The 18,430-nt window shown below is 47.7% G+C and overlaps 1 protein-coding gene across 1 annotated transcript in view; it reads right to left on the reverse strand.

Moving 5' to 3' along the window:
• Positions 1 to 18,430, reverse strand: part of EPHA10 (EPH receptor A10) — a 37,557-nt gene that overhangs the window by 13,564 nt on the left and 5,563 nt on the right. Inside the window, exons 4-6 of the mRNA XM_021683728.1 lie at positions 13,583 to 13,738; positions 12,698 to 13,048; positions 76 to 209 (exon numbers count right to left, since the gene is read on the reverse strand). Of these exons, the coding sequence (XP_021539403.1) occupies positions 76 to 209; positions 12,698 to 13,048; positions 13,583 to 13,738 (641 nt within the window). The remainder of the gene's footprint in view (positions 1 to 75; positions 210 to 12,697; positions 13,049 to 13,582; positions 13,739 to 18,430) is intronic.

Raw genomic sequence — 18,430 nt, forward strand, 5'->3', positions numbered from 1 at the left:
GAAAAGGAAGCGGGTGCTGGAGACAGACCACAGCCCCTGAACGCAGACCCAGGTCCCGTCCAGACCCCGCCTCACCTTCTCGTAGTATCGGATCTCGTATTCGGTGCCGTTAGCCCCCGGAGCTCCGACGGGGATGGGCTCCCGCCACGACAGGGACACACTCTGGGGCTCCACTCGGTCCCTGCGGATCTCATCCTCCTCCCAGGGTGCTGAAAGTAAGTAACGCCGGGTTCTCCACGGGATCCCACTGTGGGTCAGGGCCCCTGTGCGCGCTGGAAAGGCGAGGCATGCAGGGAGTGGGGGCGGGGCCAGGTAGGTGGGGCGGGGCCAGAGGCTCCTGAGGGGCGGGGTCTGAGCTGTTGAGTCCTGAGACCAGAGGGAAGGGAGGCCGCTCTCACCCCACAGCTCTCAGCTTCCCGGGTCTCTGCGAGGAAGGGAGGGATGGGGGGGTAGGGGGTGCCCAAGCCACCTGCTGCTTGCCCACCCCCTGCACTCCAGCTGCCCTAGTGGTGGCTGGTTCTAATCTCCCAGGTCTTTTCTACACTCTGTGGTTTGGAGACATTAAAGAGCATAGGAGGCAGGAAAACAACCTACTCAGCTACTCTGACGGTCTGGTCGAGAGGCAATACACTGGACGCACTAGGGACCGCAGGAAACTACCTCGTCATAATAAAGACCATATATGAAAAGCCACAGCCAACATGCTCAAAGGTGGAAAACTGAAAGCCTTCCCTTGAAGATCAGGACCAAGGCAAGGATGTCCACACTTGCCACTTCAATTTAACATATACAGAAGTCCTAGCCAGAGAGCTTAGGCAAGAGAAAGAAATAAAAGGCGTTGAGATTGGAAAGAAAGAAGTAAAATTATTTCAGTCCACAGGTGACATATTCTTATATGTAGAAAATCCTAAAAATTCCACAAAAACACCGTTAGAACTAATAAATGAAGACAGCAAAGTTGCAGGATACAAAGTCAACACACAAAAATCAGTCGTGTTCCCACACACTAACAATGGACAATCCGAACAGGAAATGAAGAAAACAATCCCATATACAATTGCAGCAAAAAGAATAAAATACTTAGGAATAAAGTTAATGAAAAACGAGAAAACATTGCTGAAAGAAATTAAAGAAGACACGAATAAATGGAAAGACATCGTGTTTATGAAGTAGAACACTTAATATTGTTACAATGTCCATGCTACCCAAAGTGACCTACAAATTCAACTCAATTCCCATCAAAATCTCAAAGATGTTTTTTGCAGAAATAGAAATCCTAAAATTCATATGGAAAAATCAAAGGACCATGAATAGCAATATGACCTTGAAAAAGAAAAACAAGGCTAGAGGCCTCACACTTTTTGACTTCAAAAACATTACAAAGCCACCATAATCAAAACAGTTTGGTACTGGTATAAAGACAGAAATACAGACCAACTGAACAGAATAGAGAGCCCAGAAATAAACCCTCACACGCACAGTCTAATGATTTTTGACAAGAGTGCCAAGCTGACACACTGGGGAAAGGACAGTCTTTTCAACAAACAGTGCTGGGAAAACTGATTATCCACATGCAAAGAATGAATTTGGACCCTTACCTTATACCACATACAAAATCTAACATGAAATAAATTACAGACCTAAATGTGAGACCTGAAACTATAAAACTCCTGGTAGAAAATAGAGAGGAGGGTGCCTAGGTGGCCAGTCGGTTAAGTGTCTGACTCTTCTTTTTTTTTTTTTAAGATATATTTATTTATTTTAGAGGGAGAGTGAGAGAGAGAGAGCACAGGGGGAAGGGCAGAGGGTAAAGGAGGGAGGGAGAGAGAGAATTCCAAGTGGACTCCCTGCTGAGCACAGAGCCTGGCGCAGGGCTCTATCTCACAACCCTGAGATAATGACCTGAGGAGAAATCAAGAGTCCGGACACTCAACTGCCTGAGCCACCAAGGTGTCTCTGTATCCAACAACTTGATCTCAGCTCAGAAGTCTTGATCTCAGGGTCGTGAGTTTGAGCCCTGCATTGTGCTCCATGGGGGGCATGGAGCCTACTTAAATAAAATAATAAAAATATATTTAAAGGACACCTGGGTGGCTCAGTCGGCTAAGTGTTTGACTCTTGATTTCAGCTCAGGTCATGATCTCAGGGTCATGAGATCAGGCCTCACAACAGGCTCTGCACTCAGCAGGGAGTCTGCTGGAGATTCTCTCTCTTTCCCTCCCTTACCCTTCGTCCCTCCCCCCTCAAGTAATAAATTTTTAAAATATATTAAAAAAAAGAAAAGAGAGGGTACCTGGGTGGCTCAGCCATTCAGCGTCTGCCTTCGGCTCAGGTCAGAATCCCAGGGTCCTGGGATCGAGCCCCGCATCGGGCTCCCAGCTCAGCGGGAAGCCTGCTTCTCCCTCTCCCACTCCCCCTGCTTGTGTTCCCTCTCTCGCTGTGCCTCTCTCTGTCAAATAAATAAATAAAATCTTTTAAAAAAATCTTTAAAAATAAAGAAAGAAAAGAAAAAAGAAAAGAAAATATAGAGGAAAGCTTCCTGCCATTGGATTTGGCAATGATTTCTTGGATATGACACCAAAAGCACAGGAAACAAAAGCAAAGAAAGACAAATGGGACCACATCAAACTTAAAAACATCTTCACAGTAAAGGAAACCATCAACAAAATGAAATAGGGAAACCATCCCTATGAAATGGGAGAAAATATTTGCTAACCACATATCTGATAAGGGGTCAATAGCCAAGATATGGAAATTACTTCAGTATCTGTTGATGGATGAATGAATAAAGAAAAGAAAATGATATATACAAAAGAATGTTATTCAGCCATAAAAAAGAAAGAATTCCTGCCATCATCAAGCACATAGATGGGGGCACCTGGGTGGCTCAGTCCTTAAACGTCTGCCTTCGGTTCAAGTCATGGTCCCAGAGTCCTGGGATCGAGCCCCGCATCAGGCTCCCTGCTCAGCAGGAAGCCCGCTTCTCCCTCTCCCACTCCCCCTGCTTGTGTTCCCTCTCTCGCTGTGTCTCTCTCTGTCAAATAATTAAATAAAAATCTTTAAAAAAAAAAAAGAACATGGATAAACCTTGAAGGCATTAGGTTAAGTGAAATAAGAAAGACAAAGACGAATACTGCATGATTTCACTTATATGTGGAATCTAAAAAAACCAAACTCATAGAAACAGAGAGTAGACTGGTGGTTGCCAAGGGCTAGGGGCTGGGGGAAATGGGAGATGTTGGTCAAAGGGTACAAACTTCCAGTCAGAAGATGAATAAGTTCTAGGGATCTAATGTACAGCAGCAGGGTGACTCTAGCCAACAATGCTGTATCATATACTTGAAAATTGCTAAAAGAGATCTTAAGCGTTCTCATCACACACACACACACAGTAACTCTGAGAGGTGATGGATGTGTTAACTAACCGTATCATGGTAATCATTCTACAATATATACATATACCAAATCATCACATTGTACACCTTAAACTTACACAAGTTATATGTCAATTATATCTCAATAAAGCTGGAGAAAAAAAGAAAATGTGATATAGACGTACAGTTTTTCTGAATGAACTCATTCAGAAAAAAAAAAAAAAGGAAATCCTGTCACAGGCTATGACATGAATGAACTTGGAGGACGTGATGCCAAGTGATAAGCCAGTCACAAAAAGACAAATACTTCATGATTCCACTTTATGAGTCATCTACAGTCATCAAGCTTAGAAACAGAAGGTAGAATGGGGGAAAGAGGGCAAAGAGCTTTTGTTCAAAAACAAAGAGTTTTTGTTCAATGGGTGCAGAGTATGAGTTTTGCAAGATGAAAGAGTTCAGAGGTCTGCTGCACAAGGATGTGCATATAGTTAACACTACTGTATACTATACACTTAAAAATGGTTAAGTTTACGGTAAATTTTATATGTTTCTTTCCCCACAATAAAAAAAAATACTGATGCCCAGGTCACACAACCCAAAACAATTAAATCGTCTTTATAGAGAGGGACTCAGGCATTAGTATCTTTTTCTTTTTTTAATCTTCTCGGTGATTCCAATGTGCAGACAACTTTGAGAATCACTAGTCTAGATAATGTTGAATGGACAGTACTGAACTAAAAAAAAAAGGTAATAATGCCTGATCTGAGGCAGGGACCACCAAGTTACTGGGAGGTAAGATCATGGCCTCACTTTAGGTGTGTTGAATAGAGGGGTTTCCAAGAGAAGATACTGGACAGGCAGCTGGATAGGTGGTTTCAGGGCTCACAAAAGGCATCTGGGAATGAGATGAAGATCCAAGAGCCATCAGAGGGTGACTGGATGAAGCTGCCCAGGAGGATGCAGAGAAAGAGAAAGAAAAGCTCTTAGGAAACAAGCATTTAATTTAAGAGGCAGGTAAAGGAAGAGGAGCTCAAAAATGAGGAACCAGAGAGGTAGCAGGAAAACCAGGAGCAAATGAGATCACAGAAGCCCAGGGAAGAGAGCATTTAAGAAGGTTCCCTTCTGACTCTTCCGGTTATGAGCTATTGGTCCATGAACAAGAGCCTCTGTTTCCTCACGTGTAGAATGGAAAGAATGATGACCTCGTTAGGCTCACTGTGAGAATTTTATGAAGTCATGTATATGAAGAGCTTAGCACGATACATGACACAGAGCATGCACGCCATGCAGGCTTACCCCCAAGAGGAACCCATGGTTGACAGTGTCATCTGCTGAGAAGAGACAGGGTAAGACCATGATTCAAAGTGCCCTCTGGCTTTAACAAAGTGGAGGGTCCTGGTGACTTCAGGGGATTGAGGGAAGCAGATACCAGGTGGCGATGGGCCAAGGAAGTGGAGATGGGGCGTTTATAGCTCACTCTTTGAAGAGTGCATGAAGATGGCTTCTAGTTTTAAATGGTAACCATCTAGCAGCCCCCATCCTCCAGTCTCTCTCAAATTCTAATTAAAATATAAAGGTACAGAAAGAATTGAAAACCTAGAACACTGGGCGCCTGGGTGGCTCAGTCGGTTAAGCGACTGCCTTCGGCTCAGGTCATGATCCCAGGGTCCTGGGATCGAGTCCCACATCGGGCTCCCTGCTCAGCGGGGAGTCTGCTTCCCCTCTCCCACTCCCCCTGCTTGTGTTCCCTCTCTTGCTGTGTCTCTCTCTGTCAAATAAATAAATAAAATCTTTAAAAAAAAAAAAAGAAAGAAAGAAAACCTAGAACACTGCCATAAACTAGTCTTGACAGCTGATTGCCGGAATGGGGGAGGGTGGTGGAGTGGCATATCTCCACCTAGGAGAAAACCAGTGAAACTAGATTGAAAAGTGCAATTGTAGTGAACCCCCAGGCTACGGTGCCCACAGAGTGACCCTGCCTCCCATCCTAAAAATAACTTGAAAGATCTTTTATCCCTCCTCCCACTGTCTGACCCTTAAAAAAAGGCAAGGTCTTTGTCAACCGGACAATGCATATAGCCATCACTCTCTTGCACAGCTGCTCTGGAGGAAGAGTGTTCCTACCTATTCCCCAGGAGTGCCTCTCAGCCTAAATCCACTTGGAGATGGTAGCTCGCAGAAAAGACATGGGTTCAAGGGGGGAGAAGTGAGGAAGCATCCGACGAGGAGGCACAGCCCCTTGCAGATACAGATGGACAGCACAGATAGGAAGAGGCTAGGAATGTCATTTTTTGGAACTGCGTTTGTTGAAAGCATTAGAATGGCCAGGATACAGAGGTGGGAGAAGGTTCCATTTCAACCCCACAGAGACACATTAGATGAAAGCCTGCTAACTCCAGAAAATGGAGCTGAAAACCAAGCCCAGGTACCTGCTTTCCCGCTGCAGATCAGTGATGAAATTCGGTCAGCACCCAAGTGGGACCAAGAACACAGCGCACATTACTGGAAAACCATTCAACAGCCACAGCCCCCTTCCTTGCCTGCTTCTGATTCAGGGTGTACTGTCTCCCCCCATGGGACTCAGGTTAATTCTGATTGTTCTAAAGTATCTGTGTGCACCCATTTCCTGTAACAATGATTGGGGTCGGGCTTGTAACCCAGTTCTGGCCAACACAAGGAGTAATCAGCTAAGGGGAGGATGGATTCTGGGAAAGGTTTCTTGCTCTTAAAATGATACCTACAAGGAAGAAACAGTTCTTTTTCTGCTCTAGATGGTAAGGATGTGATGTCTGAAGCTGCTGCATTCAACTTGCCACCATAAGGGAGCCAGCCTAATGTGATAAGAATGGCACAGTAGAAAGACAGAAAGAACCTGGGTCCTTGAGGACCCTGATGAGCTGCCGAAGTAACCATGGTCTATCTCCAATCTTAGAGAAGCTAAGAAAGCATTTTTAGGGGGGCGCCTGGGTGGCTTGGTCAGTTAAGCATCTAACTCTTTGATTTTGGCTCAGGTCATGATCTCAGGGTCATGAGATCAAGCCCCATGTGGGGTTCCATGCTCAGCACGGAATCTGCCTGGGATTCTCTCCCTCTCCTTCTGTCCCTCCCCCTGTTCCCTCTCTCTCGCTCTCTCTCTCTCTCTCTCTCTCAAAAAATAAATAAATAAATAAAATCTTTTAAAAATCATTTCTAGTTGGGCGCCTGGGTGGCTCAGTTGGTTAAGCGACTGCCTTCGGCTCAGGTCATGATCCTGGAGTCCCTGGATCGAGTCCCGCATCAGGCTCCCTGCTCGGCAGGGAGTCTGCTTCTCCCTCTGACCCTCCCCCCTCTCATGTGCTCTCTCTCAAATAAAATAAATAAAATCTTTTTTAAAAAAAACATTTCTAGTTAAACACCAGCTGGATTGAGATTTATTGTTACTTGCAGCTGAAAGCCTTACAAACCAACCCAAGGGACAATTCACACATTGGGTTTTTTGGCAGACACTAGCTATCTCCTTGTTCAAGAACAAGGAAACAGAAAACACCAAGAAATCGGGCTCATGAGAAAAACCTTTTGGAATAAATGAACAGTAAAATTATTCTGAAGATCCAGGAGGAGCAGCTTCTTCCGAGGGATTTAGTGTGACAGAGAAACAAGTGAGGCGATTGTCTGGCATCTGCAAGAAGAGGAGAGAAAACACAGCCTCCCCAAAGAGGGAGCAGAAGGTCATGAAGGCACAACAGGCGGAGAAGAAAAAGAAGATCGGGGGGAGGTACAAGTGGAGAGGGTGAGTGCGGCCCGTGGGGAAACTACAGGTGCATTAGTGAAACCGAAGCATTTAAAAGAAAAGGCGCTGCAAACATAAGGGATTTTGACAGAATCACACGCAGGATGGGAACATCAAGTAGACAAGAAGAAGGCAGTAGAAATGAAGAGTATGTTTACCTTATACCTGGAGAATGTGAGAGCAAAACAGAGCACGGAAATAATACATATTGCTTTCAAGTAGCCATGAAGTAATTGCTGACCCTACCCTTTCACAACAAAGAAAACCTCAGTGGTGACTTTAAAAAGGAAAAGTTGTGCAAACCTCTTTCTCTAAGCATGGAGCAAGAAAATCAGAAACAAAAATAAACGCAAATCATCCAGAAATTGAAACACATTCTCTAAAATAAATTCAGGCAAAACAGCACTACGAGAAGAAAACCACAGGTCTAAATCTTCATGACCTTGAACCAGGCAGTGTTTCTTCGATAGGAAACCAAAGGCACAGGCACCCCAAGATTTCACCAAAATGTAAAACTCAGAGCTTCAAAAGACACGACTCAAAGTGAAAGACAGGTGTCTGCCAGCAGCATGACTGGGGGGTGGGCAAAACGGGGGAAGGTGGGCAAAAGGTTCAAATTTCCAGTTATAAAATAAGTAAGTCCTGGGGCGCAATGTACGGCATGGTGACTCTAGTTAACAATACCATGTTGTGGGGCGCCTGGGTGGCTCAGTCAGTGAAGCCTCTGCCTTCAGCTCAGGTCATGATCCCAGGGTCCTGGGATCGAGTCCCATGTCGGGCTCCCAGCTCAGCAGAAAGCCTGCTTCTCCCTCTCCTCCCGGCTTGTGCTCTCTCTCTCTCCCCGCTTCCCTTAAATAAATAAAATCTTTTTTTTTTAAGATTTTATTTATTTATTTGAGAGAGAGAAAGAGATAGGGAGAGAGAGCACACTCTCAAGGGGGCCCTCGTCCAGTATGATGTCCTTCTGAAAAGGGGAGATTTGGACACAGAGGCAGACACTCACGGAGGGGAGACAATATGAAGACACACAGGGAGAAGAGGCCGTGTGACTGGAACCTGCATCTACACGCCAAGGAGGAGGAGGGACTGCCAGCAAACACAGGAGGCTAGAAGCAAGGGAGGATCCTCCCCCGGAACAGTCAGAGAGCTCTCTGCTCGGCTGCCACCTTGATTTCAGACTTGCAGCTTCAGCAAGTGGGAGACTGCACATTGCTTTGGTTTGAAGCCATCTGATATTTGGTACTCTGTGACAGCAGTCTTAGAGAACTAGAAAGGCCGGGTGTCTGGGTGGCTCAGTCGTTAAGCGTCTGCCTTCGGCTCAGGTCATGATCTCAGGGTCCTGGGATCGAGCCCCGTATTGGGCTCCCTGCTCGGCGGGAAGCCTGCTTCTCCCTTACCCACTCCCTCTGCTTGTGTTCCTTCTCTCACTGTGTCTCTCTCTGTCAAATAAATAAATAAAATCTTTAAAAAAAGAAAAAAGAAAACTAGAAAGGCCTTAGAAAACTTAGAAAAATACCAAGGCCTAATATCCAGAATATATATATTAAAAAAGAGAGAGAGAGAGAGCTCATAACTCAATGACAAAAAGAAAACCCAGCACATGAAAAGATGTTCAACGTCACTAGTCATTAAGGAGATGCAAACCCAAAGCACAGTGAGATCCCACTCCACACCCACCAGGATGGCCGTAACCAACAAAAACACAAACCGGTTTCGGCGCCGAGGTGGAGAGACTGGAGCCCCTGTACGTTGCCGGCGGGAATGTCAAATGGCACGGATGCTTTGGAAGACAGCTTGGCAGTCCTGCAAGAAGTTCATCGGTTCCTCAAGAAGATAAAAAGCTACTGTATGTTTTAGTCAGCTCCGGCTGCCGTTAACGAGACACCACAGACTCCGAGGCATCAACAACAAAGATGAATTTTTTCCACAGTTCTAGAGGCTAGAACTCCCAGATCGAGAGGTTTACAGATTTGTATCTATAGTATTCTGGTAAGCACTCTCTTCCTGATTTGCAGACAACTGTGTCTTGCTGTGCCCTGTCTTGGGCTTCCTTTTGTGTAGGCACAGAGAGAGCACGGGAGCTCTGGAGTCTCTTCCTCTTCTGTAAGGACGCCAGTCCTATGGGCTTAGGGCCCCACCCTTACGATCTCATTAACCTTACTTCCTCAAAGGCCCTATCTCCAAAGAGAGTCCCATTGCGGGTTAGGGCTTCAACCTATGAATCTGGGGGAGACACAATTCAGTCTATAACATCATGGGACCTAGCATTTCCACTCCTACGTATACACTCAAGAGAACTGAAAACATGTCTCTACAAAATCGTGTACATGACTATTCATAGCAGCGTTATTCATAATAGCCAAAAGGTAGAAAAACTGCCCATAAACTGATGAATGGATAAACAAAATTGTGGTATACAATGGAATATTACTCAGCCATATAAGGGAATGGTGTACTGATACACATTACAACATGGACAAACCTTGAAAACATTATGCTAAACAACAACAAAAAAGGCAGACACAAAAGTCAACATATTGTATAAGTCTATGTATGTGAGATGCCCAGAATAGGCAAATCTATAGAGACAGAAAGTAGATTAGCAGTTACTAGGTGCTAGAGGGGGTGGGAGGAATGGGGAGTAACTATTAATAGGTTTCTTTTGGGGGTGATCAGAATGTTCTGGAATTAGATAGTGTGGGTTGCATAACTATGTGAATATATGAAAAAGCACTGAACTGTACACTTTAAAAGGTATGTGAAATTTTAGGGTATGTGAATATCTCCTCAAAAAAGTGACTATACTAAGGATGTGATATATAGGTATAAAAACATACTGGACGTGACCAAACTTATACTCAGAGGAAAATTCATAGGCTTAAAATATGAAAACAAAACTGGGGCACCTGGGTGGCTCAGTCGTTAAGCGTCTGCCTTCGGCTCGGGTCATGATCCCAGGGTCCTGGGATCGAGCCCTGCTCCACGGGAAGCCTGCTTCCCCCTCTCCCACTCTCCCTGCTTGTGTTCCCTCTCTCGCTGTCTCTCTCTGTCCAATAAATAAACAAAATCTTTTAAAAAAATATGAAAACAAAACTAAGCACTGAACTCACCTAGAAAAAGACTTCAGGAAAGCAACAGGATGGTATTAATAAAGGTAAAACCATAAAATAAGTGACAAAAGTACAGAACATTGGAATTGATAAATTGAAGAACTGATTCTTTATCATAACCAGTAAAATAAATCTCTGGCAAGGATAATTAACTAAAAAGAAATCTCAAACATATAACATGAAGAATGAAAAAGCAGAGTTAACTACAGATACTGAGGAAAGTTTTAAAATGTACATTTCTGGGCTACTGAATAAGAAAAAGATCATCAAAATATTTGCTATGAAAACACAAATTAACAAAACTGATCCAAAAAGTATGGAAAAGGTTGAGAATGTCATCCAACTTTCCCCTAAAGAAGGTGCAGGGCCCCGAAAGCGATTTTGCACACCTTCAGAGAATGATAATTATGGTATTTAAACTGTTGCAGAGCAGAGAAAAAGAAGAGATTTTTCTTGATGCCTTTTACAAAGCCAGCAAAACTTGACAAATGCTAAAAACTTGACAAAGAACACAATAAAAAAAAGCACTAATCTCTCTTGTAAATGTACATGGAAAGAAATAGTAAAATATAAGCAAATTAATTCAGCAAAGTATTAAAAGAATAATACACTCAAATCCAGTAGGGTATAATCTGGGAATGCAAAAAGAGCTCACATTGAAAAACCCATGAATAGAATTCATCGTGCCAATAGGTCAGAGGAGAAAAAACATGCAGTCATCTTGAAAGATGCTTAAGAAGCATTTTATAAAATTAACATCCATTTCTGATTTTTTTTTTTAAAGTTCAGTAAAAAGTGAAAGCATTATATGGCCAAGTGGCTAAAAGCACAAGGTGTCTACTTACTAACTGGGTGACTTTGGACAAATCACTTATGCTCTCAGGCCTCAGTTTCCTTATTTGAAAGATGATTATCCTTCTATTTCAATGAATGAATGTAGAAAATCATACTGCACAGGGCCAATACCAACCACAGAGCACCACTCAATAGTGGAAGCTTAGTATTTTTATTAGTAAAATGGAAACAGCATCTCCTCAACAGGATTTTTAAATCCATCTATATCAAAACAGGATAGTTAATATGAAATACCAGATAAAAATCTCATATCACATATATTATACAAAAGGGATTTTATAGTAGATCGTTCTAGATATGGATATAGAGATAGAAAAAAAAATGTGGAAGGATATACTCCAAGATATGAATAGTTGTATAGCTCTGGGTAACCGGATTATGGGTGCTTTTTTCTTTTTCTATATAGAATTTTTTTTAATGTAAATGCAATAGCAAATGTTAAGTCACAGTAGAGATAGTAAAAAACAGAACAAAACTGTTATTCCAGAAAACCAGACAAATTGGAAATCTCTCCCAAAAGGCAGAGAAAATAGATTAAGAGCTAAAAATGATAAAGGGTGTGACAAGATTTGAGAATCAGAAAATGGATGTACAACCTAAGGCTTAGAGAGATTCCTAGAGAGACATTGGAGCTATCAGAAATTCTAGTCAAAACAGTAACAGAAAAAAAGTTCTTTTCCAGGAATAAAAAACTGTGTGCAAATCAAAAGTTTTACTAGGTACCAGCCAAACTCAATGAAGAGAGATCAATATTGGTTAAATTTTATTTTCACTAGTAGGTGAAAGAATTATACAAATACACACGCCCAAGCTACTTACACAAGAATAAAAATCACCCTGGCCTCAGACCTCCCCGCAACACAGCTGCCAGAAAACTGGGAAGTAGAGTCACAAACCAATCACATCTCAGATAAGAAAAGACCCGGAAACCCTACCACTCACTTATCTTTCTTGCAAAGGACACTTGAAGGATTACTTGAAGGTGTACCCCAGCCGGGCGAGAGACAAATGAAAAGTCAGTTTCAGGAACTGGGGAAGGTGTAGCACGAAAGGAGTGTAGGTCTTCATTTCCTCATCTCTATTCCAGACTCAGAAATGTGACTGCTACGGGTTGACCAGTGACTTCTGGCGTCCCTACAGCCTGACCCTGCTGTGCCTCCTTGCTCTTTTCCAAGACCAGGGAAGAGGGTGACCGATGCGGCAGGGATGGAGGCTGGGGGACACACGACAGAACCCCTCTTTCTGAGACAGGAGAGGAGGAGGGACGATTCTGCTCTTCTGGCTGAAATTTCTGAAAAGGGCGGGCAAAAGACTGCGGGGCTGTCCCCCTCTGTCCCCTGGGAGAGTGTGGTGCTGGGGCTCTCTGCCAGGTCGGGAGCTGGGGCGCCCGCTGGCTCCCGCAGACCCTCCCCTGAGACGCCCGCCACCGCTCTGGCCCAGCGGCACCGAGTCACCCGCGTCCTCAGTCCCTCCCCCGGGGCCTCCGGGAAGGGCCGGCCGTCGGCGGGGGTCCCCGCGATCAAGGATGTTTGCTGGGGGAGGGGGGAGGGGGGCCTCGCCTCCTGGAGAGACGCGGCGGGCGGCCTTACCCCCGGGCCCCGTGGACACGGTGACCTGCGCGTAGGTGGCTCCCGCGGCGGCAGCCGGGCCCGACACGCCGTTGAGCGCCGCCACGCGCACGGTATAGCGCGCCCCTGGCCGCAGGTGGAGCAGCGTGGCGGCGCGCTCCCGCAGCCCCGCCTGGCGCGGCACGAAGGCCACGCGCGGCCCGCACGGCTCGCACGCGCCCCCCGGGCCCTCGCGGCCGCAGCGCAGGCACAGCAGCGAGTACGTGACGTCCGAGCGGCCGCCCGAGTCGGCCGGCGGCAGCCAGCGCAGCCTCAGCGCCAGCGGCGAGCGGCTCAGGCTGTACTGTAGGTCCCGCGGCGCCGACGGCGGCCCTGGGGGGCGGGGGGCGCCGTCAGCGGGGGGCGGGGGGTAGTGGAGGGGGAGGGGCAGAAGGGGGCGTGGGGGTGTGGTGCGGGGGGCCGGGGGGGGGGGGCGGGGGGGGGGGGGGGGGGGTGGGGCCAGTGAGGGGGGCGTGGGGGCCAGTGAGGTGGGAGGAGGGGAGTAAGGGGAGGAGGAGGAGGATGCACGACGGAGCACAGAGTGTAAGGGGCAGGAGTCCCCCTCCTGGCTGGGGCGCAGGGTGAGGTGACGGCGGGGGTGGAGGGGGGCAGTCCACTCACGACCAGTCAAGAAGCCTGACCTCACCCCTCGGTCTCGGGACTCTTGTCCTGGTTTTTCCAACCGCAGGCCCCGGCCCCCATCCCCACCCCAGGCTCCCCTCCCTCCGCCCCGCCGCCTGGGTCGCTGGTCCCCATGCGCCGCAGGCTCCCCAGTGCAGAGCCCCGTGCCCTGGGCAACCCCTCCACCAGGCCTTTCCGCACCCTCCCCCCCCGCCCCCCGCGAACGCTTTCGGGAGGGGCACTCACGGGTGCAGGAGGCCGAGGGCGGCTCGGTGGGCGAGCGCGCGTAGCTGTCCTGGCACACGCAGAACGTGGAGGCGTTTTCCAGGGCCCGGCTGTGCTCTGGGCACGGGGAGCAGAGCAGCCGGCGCGAGGACAACTTGTAAAACCCTGGGGGACAGGCTGCGGAGCGAAGCCACGTGAGGAGGGGGTCTCCTCCACAGCTTCTCTCCCCCCCACTTTCTTGCCTGCCCCATTAGGGTGAGTTTATGTCCTGGAATTGTGCCGGGAAAGGGGGTCTCAGCTACTCCAGCCCTGACCCAACAGCCCGGTACTACCTAACCCTTAGTAAGTGCTTACTGTGTGCCGAACACTGAGTATTTTACTTTTAGTAATTCATTTAATGCTCACAACAGCCTGTGAGGTATGTACTTTATCCTTATTTTTAAAATGAGGAAATTAAGGCTCAGAGAGGTTCAGTAACTTGCCCAATGTCCCACAGCTAGTAAGTGGTGGGATTCCAACCCAAGCAGACACCATGCCACCCTATTGCCCATTGGAAGAAAATAAGCCCAACTCTCTAGTCTTGATGTGAGGCCAGAAGAGAGGTGCCTCCAAGGGGTGTGTCACAGCTCCCCAGGGACAGACACCCACAAACTCCTAGTTACACACACACACACTCACACTGTTGTCGGAGCCCATCCTCCCACCACTAGCATTTGGGGTTCATCGTCACAAATCCTCAACTGACACCCTTGGATGCAGGATGGAAGTGGAGCCAGCCAGGTGGAGGAGAGTAGACAGGAGGAGGGTGAAGTTTCCCTGGTTCTAGTCTTGACACCCTCCTCAATGACTTTGCTTCTCTCACTTCTCTGCTTCTCTCGCCTCACCCAGGACATGGGTTGTTAAGAGCACAGGCTTTTGTATCTGGACAACCTGGGTTTGCAGCTGGGTTGTACTGCTTAGTTGCTGGTGGCCTCAGGCAGATTGCTTGACCTCTCTGAGCCTTGCATAGAATACCCACCTCAAAAATGTTGGTGGGGGACTAGCTGAGATGAAGTGTAAGCTGCTTAGCCCAGTGCAAACATGCACACTACAGTGGTCGTAATTACTGTTCCTCCATCACAGGCCTGAAGTGGAAACTGCTAAACACCCACTTGAAAAATTTTCTCACCAGCTGGGCCAGGCGGGAGGGAGGCCGTGGCTCCTGGCCCCTCCTCTGGGAGTTTGGGTGACTCTCACATTGTTCCCTGCCCCCACCCAGCTGGCCTTTCTAGTTTAGCTGGTTCTGGAAGGCTGGCGGCTCTCCAGCCCCAAGAAGACACTATACAACAGAGGGGATGCAGACGAGCCCTCAGGAAGAATGTTCGGCCGTTTGAGGAAGAAGGGAGTAGGCTGAGGGTTTTGATCTGGAAGCCTTTAGGCTTGGGAGGTTCCATCTTGCTGAGTCCTTGGGCAGCACAGCTTTGGGCAGGGTCTCTGAAGCCCCAGGGGCTTTGGAACTATCTGCCTTCAGAACAGAGCATGGGACTCACTAACATGGTGGTCTGGTGGGCAATAGCAGTCCCCACTGGGACTCAGGTGGCCTGGGTTCCCCTGTTCGCCCCGCCACTCCCTATGCCTCTCTGGCCTCAAGAAACCATCAGTCAGGTGGGGATAAAACCATGGTCTGCCAACCTCCGCTGTGAAGTCAGAGCCGGGATCTGTTTGCAGGGTCTCACAGCGGTCGGAAAAAAGGACCAGGGGCTCCCTTTCTCTGCGTGTTTGTGGACATCTGCGGTCCCAGAGATGTGTGTCCCAGAAGAGACAGCAGTGGTTATCTCTACTTTGACAGGCTCCGTTTAGAAGAGGTTTGTGTTGAGGGGCAGACTCATGAAGCCTCCTGACTCCCGGCCCCTCCCCCTCTTCCTCAAGGTCAGAGTCAAGTGTCAGAGATCACCTAGTTCAACTCCACTGGCCTGGTCCTCCAGCAGCTTTCCTAGCAGGAGCCACAGTCTTTGCTCAGAAATGGGGAGCCCACCTTCTTCTGTGCCTCTGCTGAATGGCACTAGCAGTGAGAAGGGGCTTCCTTATGTTGAGTCCAAATTAGCCCCCCTGTCTGTAATCCCCCCTCATGCCACCCTGTGTCAGGGCCTCTGTGTCCCCGTGGAGACTTAGCATATCTGCTTGGGTCACTCTGCTCCAGGGCAGTCCTATAGAGATTTGAAGACACATGTTGTACACCCTGATTCCCCACCCCACCTCCCCAGGGAAGCCCCCAGTCTTTAATTCCTCCAGTGGCTGGGAGAGGGTAAATAAAAGAGAGAAACAAAAGGGAGAACACCTTTGTTCTATCCCCTCCACATGCGTCTACTTTAGAGAGGGCTCTGTACTTAGCTGTAGAAGGCACTGGAAGGCCTTCACTGTCTAAACACATATCTGACCATCTCACTTCCCTTCTTAAAACCCACCACCGGGGGCGCCTGGGTGGCTCAGTTGGTTAAGCAACTGCCTTTGGCTCAGGTCATGATCCTGGAGTTCCGGGATCGAGTCCCACATCGGGCTCCCTGCTCGGCGGGGAGTCTGCTTCTCCCTCTGACTCTCCTTCCTCTCGTGCTCTCTGTCTCTCATTCTCTCTCTCAGATAAATAAATAAAAAATCTTTAAAAACAAACAAACAAAAACCCACCACCCCACCCATGCCACACTAAACCCTTTCACACCTCTGGCTCTTGTCCTATAACATTTTGCTCCCCTTTCTCCTGGCAAACTGCTACGTTTCTCCAGACCCCAGTTCAAATTAATACCTCCCTTGTGAAGCTCTCCCTGGCATTGTCCCCAGCTCCCTACGCTTCAAGACACAGCTGACACCATTATAAGTGGCTTTTGTCTAGTCTCAGCTTAAGTCAGAAGCGGGACTGGGTTCCTGAGAGTGTGTGTGTGTGTATGTGTGTGTGTATGTGATTGCATGATTGCCCACAATGTGTATCCAAGCCCCCTCCTCCAGACCCGGATCCATTCATTGGATGATTTTTTTTTAAGCACCTACTGTGAACCAGGTGCTCTGGAGCGAGGCTCTGGAGATAGAGTACATAAAACAGACCAGGATCCCACTGTCCATTGGCCCAGATGCTCTCCTCTCACCCACCTCACAGGGAGAAGAGAGGCTGTCAGTTGGTAATTCCCTCAAGGTCTGGCCATCAAACCCACAAACCTCCATCTACACCCACCTTCCCTCTCCTCCTTCCTTCCAGGCCCAGAGGAGGGGATGGGCCACCTCCTGTTGAAGGCCTCCAGCCCCTCCTCCTCCACTCTGGGTCCAGCTCCTTCTCCTCCTCCCAGACTATATTCCATCAGTCACATGGCTCCTAATTCTTACATCACTCCTTCTCTACCAGGTCTTCCTAGTGACAGAACAAGGGAGTGGAGCAGTAAAAGTGGTCCATTTAGGGTGCAGATAATAAGGGCATTATCTATAGAGTATTAAAAAACAATAAAACTGGGGCACCTGGGTGGCTCAGTTGGTTAAGCATCTGCCTTCGGCTCAGGTCATGATCCCGGGGTCCTGGGATCGAGCCCCGAATCATAGGGCTCCCTGCTCAGTGTAGAGTCTGCTTGTCCCTCTCCCTCTGCCCCTCCCCCTGCTTGTGCACTCTCTCTCTCGCTCACTCTCTCTCTCTCTCAAATAAATAAATAAAAAGAAATATATTTAAAAAAACAATAAAACTGGGGTGCCTGGGTGGCTCAGTTGGTTAAGCGACTGCCTTCGGCTCAGGTCATGATCCTGGAGTCCCTGGATCGAGTCCCGCATCGGGCTCCCTGCTCGGCAGGGAGCCTGCTTCTGCCTCTGACCCTCCCCCCTTTCATGTGCTCTCTCTCTCTCATTCTCTCTGTCTCAAATAAATAAATAAAATCTTTAAAAAAAAAAAAAACAATAAAACTGGCTAAAACATGGCCTGATCTTTATTAGCAACAAGCATCAGCAATTCTAAACAATGTCAGTAATAAAATACATCCCCCTGGGGCAGACTGCTCCCACCACGCCCCACTTGGTACCCCACTGGCTCCTTCCTCAGCAGATAAACAAGGCCCCTGTCTACAGTCAAAATCTTCTCTCAACCCAGTGTCCTCTTTAAGATACCACCCCCTCCCCTCGCCTTTCAAATCCAGCCTTCCAGGAGTTATGTATATTCCCTGACTCTAGCTCCACATCTTCCTCCATCCCCCAACCTACTGCAGCCTGGTCTCTCTCTCTCTCTCCATTACTCTCTCTCTCCGTTGCTCTTGCCTGGGCCACCAAGCAGACACTGTCCAAACTCTCCTGACCTAAGTGCTTGCCAACACTCTAAGCTGTTCCTTCCAGGACCCCTCCGTCTCCCTGGGCTGCCATGAAATCATGCTCTTCTGGATCTCCTCTAACCACTGATTCTTCCTCAAAGTCCTTCTTTTTGGGCTTCAATTCTTCTATGTATGCCCCCTTAAATACTGCTGTTGTGTGAGACTCCATCATTGGCCCTCTTGCTTCTTACCTCACCTTGGTCTGTCCCAACCATACCCATGGCTCCAAATAGTACCTATGTCTGTGTTGCTGAGCTCCAGACTCACTTTCTAGCTACCTCCACTTGAACGCACCACAGACACCATAAATTTGATGTCCATCAGTGTCCCGTGTTCTCTATCCCAGTGAATGATCCTCTGTCCATTCAATCCTCTAGAAGCATACAAATCAAAAAGGACTCTTCCCTCCTCCCATGTCACATGGTCACCAAGTGCTGTGGATGTGTCTCATTATCCCATCCATCCTCCTGTCTCAATGATCTCTGCTACTACTGCCTCAGTTCAGACCTGCTCTTTCTTCTGGACCACTGTGCCATCTTTTTCTGGCCTTTAATCCTTC

This window comes from Neomonachus schauinslandi, chromosome 4, assembly GCF_002201575.2.
Source record: "Neomonachus schauinslandi chromosome 4, ASM220157v2, whole genome shotgun sequence".
NCBI classification, from domain to species: Eukaryota; Metazoa; Chordata; class Mammalia; order Carnivora; family Phocidae; genus Neomonachus; species Neomonachus schauinslandi.